General features: G+C 35.0%; 1 protein-coding gene across 2 annotated transcripts; it reads right to left on the bottom strand.

Annotated features, from left to right (window-relative positions):
* Positions 1–523: 523 nt before the first annotated feature.
* Positions 524–7,223, bottom strand: LOC140964282 (uncharacterized). Of its 2 annotated transcripts, XM_073423916.1 has the most exons (15): positions 7,030–7,223; positions 6,334–6,424; positions 6,027–6,135; positions 5,845–5,929; positions 5,291–5,377; positions 5,037–5,138; positions 4,412–4,866; positions 4,166–4,247; positions 3,886–4,062; positions 3,765–3,818; positions 3,094–3,186; positions 2,949–3,014; positions 2,373–2,419; positions 1,464–2,165; positions 524–1,265 (listed from the first exon to the last, which is right to left on the bottom strand). In XM_073423916.1, exons 1-15 carry the CDS (start codon positions 7,144–7,146, stop codon positions 893–895), a joined length of 2,640 nt encoding a protein of 879 aa, XP_073280017.1. In that variant the 5' UTR covers positions 7,147–7,223; the 3' UTR covers positions 524–892. The 2 variants fall into 2 exon arrangements, with proteins under 2 accessions (XP_073280017.1, XP_073280018.1); XM_073423917.1 differs by lacking the exon at positions 5,037–5,138.
* Between the last annotated feature and the right edge of the window lie 647 nt (positions 7,224–7,870).

Consider the following 7,870-nt stretch of genomic DNA (forward strand, 5'->3'; position numbering starts at 1 on the left):
AGGCAAAAAGAGAATCAACATATGTAGATCTTGGGGTGTCTCCCTCTACTTAATCAAAAATGAATATGTAGATATTTGGGTGTCTCCCATCTACTTGAGCATTTCGACCACCACATTGACCACCAAGGTGCCGCCGAGCCACCATAACACCACCACAATGTTGTCTTTCTATCGCCACAGCACTGTCACCGACGCACCGAAATTTTCAATTTCTGGTGATTGATCATTTATTCTCAACTTATAATTTTGTGTGTATTTCTAGTACAATCCACACTAGCAACAAAGTTTCTTATCGTATACCTGATTAAAAGGTTGAAGAAAATTATTATTGAATTATAAGAAAGGTCAACTATGTTAATCTCATACTAATTTGGTGTCTGTCATTCTTAAATACAAAGGTAAATCAAATCTAAACACCCTATAAATGGTTTAAATCATACGACGTCAAAGATCTCATGATATCTATTATATATTCAAGAACTTTATCTATGCAGCTTACATAGGTAAACAGATAAAGTAAATGTCATAATTGTATAAACCCGTAAAATATTATTAAAATAAATATCGTTTTACATTAGAGCCAATAAAAACCCAAGCTACAAATTGCCTCACAGGACACCTACTCTAACAAATACAAACTACTAAGAAATTCAAATATCCAACCATATTTTTCCTACCAATTAATAGAATAAACATCCTTCCATAGTAGTTATTATGTATAGTTCATATAAGTGGATTTTATCAGAAGCACCGCAGAAGGCAAAATTGGAAACACAGCCCTGCTGACGGAGATAGAGGCCTGTCTAAATCATAGATTGTAAAGGGGCTGCTAACTAAGGATTTCAGTCGAGAGGGCGGACTTTTCATTGACAATTTTTAAAGAGGAATTTCGTTATACTGGAGATGGGGAGAGTAAATATTCAGGCTGTAATCTTTGTAGAAGTATCCCACATAAGGGACAACATGGTGAGAAATATTTCTTGAAGGCTGAAGATTCGAAAAAAGATTTAAAATTGGAAGGGTATAAAGGCATCGTGAAAAAAATTAGAGGTGCCAACTTTGAAGCTCGTCTTTGACAACACATGCAAAACCAGGAATATTTAGCAGGGCAAAGTTGCATAGATACAGAACACCGGTGTAACTTATGGGTTTGATCAACTCCATTGTCATTCTTTACTCCTGAACAAATGGCGTATTCTGTTGATTCAAATGGCACAATTGCTGAACAAAAACTGCAATGCTCTTCATATTCAAAACTCTCTCTCCTGTTAATGAAGCAAGAATGGAACCAGCCTTCAGCTAATAGATTGATTGATACAGTATCTTAAGATGCTATTCTATGTATAGGGAATTCAAATCTAAGATTCTGGGATGAAAGAAGATCGCACAAAAATGTGAAGTTCACTCAGTGTGCATGAATAAACCAAAATAAGTTCAACAAAGATAAGCACATCATGAATTACCTCTTCCCGATTTTACCAACTTTGGCAGCAAGAAATTTTAAATCATCCTCAACAATTTTCTCATGAAGTGAGATCCAGTGCTCCAGTTGTGGCCATTCATCAGGACGCCAACAACCAACATCGCAAAAATTTGTTGGCACATCTGACAGAAGATCTAAAATGGCAGAAAAACTTAAACCAACAAGTCTTTTCCGTAGTTCATTTTCACAGCACAACTGCAACTCCTTCCATACATTTGTCTGTTCCTCTATGGCACTACTGAATCTTTCCAAGTCTTGGTGTTTTCTACTCTCGCTCACCTCATCATTTTTAAGCACAACACGCCTGATGATTACATTGATGAGGTGCAACTTACGGGTTGAGAGAGTGGGCAAAATTTTAAATGCCGTAGACAAGAATGTAGTACAAATGCCAAAATTGGATCCAAAATAAGATGTCAACCATTTCTGCAGAATATGCTCCACATAGTTTGGTATCGACTGTTTGAAAGACATGAGGGATGCCACAATATCCCAAATGTTCAGAAGCCCACTGAAACTCGCACACAGACTCAAAGACCATAATATGTTTTTTCCCCACCAAATTAATTCTTCCTCAGGGAAACCAGGAAATGATCCGAAATCAATATCAGAACATATATTGGAGGAAGTGTCCAATTGCTGCCCTCCAATCCAAAGGAACTCGATAGCAGCTTTCTGAGTTCTGTAAAATTACATTAACATTCATTGGTCAATCAAACATAGGTAACTGTTTGAATGGTTAGTTCCTATTGCTTCCATTCAGCTTTCGAATAAATCATCAAAATTTTCTTTTAAAGAAATGTGGGTGTTTGTTTGTTGCAAGCATCTATCCACATAGCAGTTGCTATTTCATGATTTGTTACCAGAAAATATAGTTTTAAAAGTTCACCTTTCCTGGTACATAGGATTTAATAAATCAGAATCAAATCTTCGAGCCTGCAAATAACAGACACCAAACTTCTTAGAACTAGATTTAAGTACAGGGGTATCAATGACATCTATTCTGCATAAGGTAAAAGGTGACCAAGTGCAAGAAAGGATCAAGAGATTCCATTGTTTAGAATCATTTCAGTCAACTAAGCTCCTTTTCCTAGGTATTATTATATGACTACTGTTCCTGAGAGATGAAATTTCGATCTTTCTATTTTCCTCTTTATTTTTATTTTCAGTAAATTTCTTTATTTTTGTAAAGGGCAAGAAGCAAGAAGATTGCAATATCGACCAATCTCATCTCAAACATAATATGAGAGAAGTAAAAAATCAATTTTTTGGATGATATGTTATCTAAGAGTTTTCCAAAATGCTATGAATAGAATTCAGGTTTTTCTTCAAATCTTGAATCGCTACATCGAGTGAGTTTATTATTTTGACTTAAATTTTGATAAGAGAGAAAAACCAGTACAATATTCAGGATAAGTTCATGGACATTCCAACTATAAGAGAATGGAGGGATGGAATATGATACCACAGCAATTGCCAAGCTCCCATGAGATACTGCCAGACCAAAGCAAGAATCATATACATATGGAACCTGCAGAGAAAATCTAGAGTTTATTGGAAACAAAGATGCAAATTTAGAACATAAGTAAACATGAAAAATTAATGCATACATCCGGGGAGCTATTCAAACCAGGAGTATTTGAAGGAATGTGTATTTCCCTCAGTGCTTTCCCAACTAAATTCCACGCTTTCATAGAGTTGTCCTGTAATACATGAACTGATCAAATAATCTGGAGGGCTACCAGGCTTTTCAACCTCAAGGCTTTCTACTTGAGGCATTACTTGATAACAAAAGCAATTAACGTGGATTTTTAAATTTTTAATTTGTTGAACTAACATTCCCTTTATACTAAAATTCATATTTTTAACATCTGGAAGAGCTCACGGATAATTTTTTAAGATAAGACTGGAGGAGAACTAGTTACATCTGAAAAATAATGCGCAGATTATGTACTTAAACCACTGGAGTGTACAATGAAAGTAAATTTTTTATAGTGCCAGCATAAATAACTACTACATCCATTTGGTTATTGATATGGAAACCTGCAATGGACAACTTTTTTCATGTAACGGGAATGGCCATGGTGGGAAAAAGAAGAAATAAACAGAAGCACAATTCCCGATGTATGAGAAGAGGGATGCGATAATGTAATAATCACGTAGCACTGAAATCTAGAGATTTAGATGCCAATGAAAAAGCAGATACCATGAAATTGGATGGGCATCAGACGTCTCAATATGAACGCAATGTCAATAAAACACTTCCTTCAATATTTATTACCTGGCTGCAGCTGTACAAGCAGAGTCCATCAAAAGCCCAAGCTAAACCAGTGACCTGATTGTTATTTTACAAGATAAATCATATGCCATTCCATATGCCAAAAAAGGTGTTGAGAACTTACAATGTGGTCATGCGCACTATAACAGCCAATTATTTCAAATTCATGGCTGGGCATATTCATGGTCAACACTTCAAATGATCCGGATCCTTTGCCAATAGCCAGGAACAAATTTAGTGGTGTTTGCAGGGGAGCAGTAAATGAAAGTATGGAGACAGGTGCTGAATCAACAGTAATAACCTAATTACACGAGCAATCACAAGTTCCAAAATAAGATATAATCAAAGTAGCTGGTCTAAATTTTGAAAGGACAAGTAGCAGACTTTTAGCAGGATATGCTGACCTCCCTCAGCAAAGAAAATGAAGCATGAACAGTTTCAGATGACTTCAGCAGTTCCTTAATATTCACCTGCCAAATCTTCACTCTATAAACAAAAAGAAGAGGAAAGTCACAAAATTAAATGTTATAATCAAATAAAAGGTAAACCTTATATGTATGTGTGTATATAATCAGTATTTCTAACCCATGCCAAGCAAATATGCTAGACTTTTGGCTTCGAAAACAGAAAAAGGTTCATTAGTTACTCACCTCCCATTAAAACTTCCCGTCGCTAAAAGAAGTTGAGGTTTTGAAATTTCAGAGCCATATAAAGCCCAGCAAATAGACGTGATGCATGTATCATGTGCCTTGAGAAAGCCACCATTTGATGCTTTACATGGGAGTTCAGGGGTAAAAATGGAATAACTCTCTGGTGCATCAATTCTCCAGAATGAAATTAGACCACATTTCAATCCGGTAGCAAGAATAGAGCAGCAGCTCGAGAAGTTATGAGGAATAGAAACCCAATCTTCAGATGTCTTCAGAATTGGTGACCAAGCCACAATAAGGGGTGTCAGCATTGCATTGCGAGAAGCATATTGTTGTGCAGTTATTAGTTGAACATTGCATTCTTTGATCTTCAGAGGTGTCCCTTCAGAAACAGATATGGGAATAATTTGCAATGTATTGTTTTCTTTTACATTGTCAAGTTTTTTTGCAGCAACCTAATAAAAATAGCAACACATACAATGTAATATCATATATCAAATGCACAACTTTTCAAATTGAAAGCAGATCATGTAGCTGCATTGAAGCTGATTTAGTAAGTATGGAGGTTCATGTCATGGAATAAAATGATAAAACTAAATCAGATAGTGAATGCAACGTGCAGTACATTAGTTTCATTCTGTCTCCTTCGTTTCCTTTCCTTTCTTAAACTAGATACAGGTGGCTCATTAGGGCATTCAGATTCTGCATTATCTCGACTCCCTATCACCTGTATAAAGAAAAAAATCCAATAATAGTTGGAATTGATATCATTAATAGTTATGTCATCAAGAATATTTCATCTAGAAAAGTAAATGGGGATATGCAAGAAACGCTAATCAGCAAAAAGTTGAAAGAAGTTGAAAGATAGAACCAACTCACATCTAAACTTTCTGAAGATATAATTTGAGACTCTCCGAAATTGATCTTGGAAAGATAAGTATACATCATCTCTGATATGTCCATAACCTAGAAAATTTCAGATTATAACTTTAGCAAATGTGTGAAAAACAAACATTAAATTTAGGAATTACATATAACATACTAGATTCCAAATTCATGACATTTATTATGCATAAGCAACAAAACCGTAAATACAACAAACTTGAAGGGCTATGAAATTCTTTTTGAAAGAAATGTTGATTAGGTATTGCCTCTCCAAACATAAACAAAGTCTCCAGTACTAACACAACAAATTTACACATTAGCACAAATATGAATCTACTCATAGGCTCATAGCCAACACAGAACCAACAGTAAAAACATAATTAAGAGCATCTATAGACACAAGAATTGAAACAATTCCATTGCTAAAATTTTCGCCATTTTTTTTGGTTCAGGAAGATTAATAAAGTGAAGAGACAGCAAGCTCGAACAATGATTCTGGTCCTGCCACCACTACTTCCTGAAAGCTTCATTTATAAAATACTTAATACCTCAATCCATTCAGCCGAAAAATCACAGAAGGGAAAGCGGTAAAGTTTGACGCGTCCCCCGGTGGTGCAAACAGCAAGCAAACAACTGCACGATTCATAGCCAAATATAGAATTAATTCAGGGAGGCAACTTGCATTGCATACTCAAACAAAAACTTCGATCAGGGGTAATGGTATTAGTACCCAGCATTGCTAGCAAGACCTGCAGGAGACCAGGAAATTGACCTAACACATGGCCGTGTATCCCGCGACACATGCATTGGCAACAAGCACCCAGAGAGAAAATCTATCCCTGTGACAAAATGAAAAAAAAATCAAATGCAGTGACCTGAGGAAATAAAAAGTACTTGAAACCTCAACTCAAAATTAATTTTCATTTGCACTGTAAAACCACAAACCCAGAAATCCAACTGGCATCCAAATTGGCTACATACATACATTGAGCTCATTCAAAACTATGAAATTCATTTTTTAATATGATTCTACGTACCTCCAGCATTTATGACACCAATGGAAAAAGGCTTGCTTGGGAGAACAGAAATTACACCTCGACATCCAGCTCCAGAAGGTTTAGCAGGATTCTAACCAAGTGAACAACAAGCATATACCAGTGATTCGAAGGCTAAATCAGACAGAATAAAATTAAATTCTAATTTGAAAAATCAAATAAAAAGTAAGGTAATATGAATTACATAGAACAACTACTATAATAATCTCTATCAAATCAGACTCTGTATTGAACTCCTACATAAAACAGCTTCCAGACCAGTTATGAACATCAGGTAGATTAAAATGTAAACATAAATTTGGTGTTTAAAATTCAATAACAAAGCAAAAATCTTCGGCTAAAAAATAAGCATGCTATTCAGAAATATTATTACACCATACGCAATCAATTGATTTAGTAGTCGCATTTCCTAAGTCATGGGATCAGATCCCATCAGGTTCCCATCAGGTTGATCACAGAATACTGGACTCAGAATCAGTGGCCATTGATTCTTGTTCATGTCAATGCATGACTAATAATGTCGTCTGCATAATCCTCACACTAACAGATTGAATGCCAGGATACTTCTGAACTTGAGCAATTTCAATGTTGAGACTCAAATGCTATACATCGTATCAGTAAATTGCATCAAAGCAATTCAATACTAAAATCAGCAAACTTTGAAAAGTTAACAATTACCAGGATCGTAACGAGGCTACCAGAAGCGACCGCCACCAGATTCTCTTCGGACCAAGCAACAGCGTTCGGATAACAAGGCGCTGATACGAGCACCGTTGCTTGGAAGCGGGAAGACATTGTTGAAGAGAATTGAAACAGAAAGCAGACGGCGTTTTATTATTTTGGAGTGAAGCGGATTCGATGCTCCGACCTAATTTGTGGTCTCGTTTTTTTAAAAACATCTCCAAATCGAAATTTTTGTATTTCCTAGAAAAATTGTCGGACTTAAAAAAATCTTAAACCACGTCTATTTTATATTAAGCAAAAACTTGTGTGAGACGGTCTTACGTGTCGTATTTGTGAGACGGATCTCTTATTTGGGTCATCCATGAAAAAATATTACTTTTTATGTTAAGAGTATTACTTTTTATTGTGAATATGGATAGGGTTGACCCGTCTCACAGATTAAGATCTGTGAGAGACGGTCTCACATGAGACCCACTCTTTATATTATTAAATTCGAACACTTCATATTAATTATTTTTAATATATCAATGTAACACAAATTTTGTTTACAATTTTATTTTTCATAATATTTGTTAATTAACTTTGTTGGTATGAGTTTATTAATATAATATATTGTATGTCGTAATAACAAATTTAAAACAATATATGGTGAAAAATCCTAACCGAACCAATTTTATAAATATATAATATTTTTAATTATATGCATTTTATTTTATTTTATATCATATAATTGATATTATGAAAAATTGATTATTGGTATTGGTGGCACATTTTGTAAAGCTAAAAAAAATTTACCATTATCTCGTTCAATCTTCACTAATATTTATTGATCTTC

This window comes from Primulina huaijiensis, chromosome 18, assembly GCF_012295235.1.
Source record: "Primulina huaijiensis isolate GDHJ02 chromosome 18, ASM1229523v2, whole genome shotgun sequence".
Taxonomy (NCBI): Eukaryota; Viridiplantae; Streptophyta; class Magnoliopsida; order Lamiales; family Gesneriaceae; genus Primulina; species Primulina huaijiensis.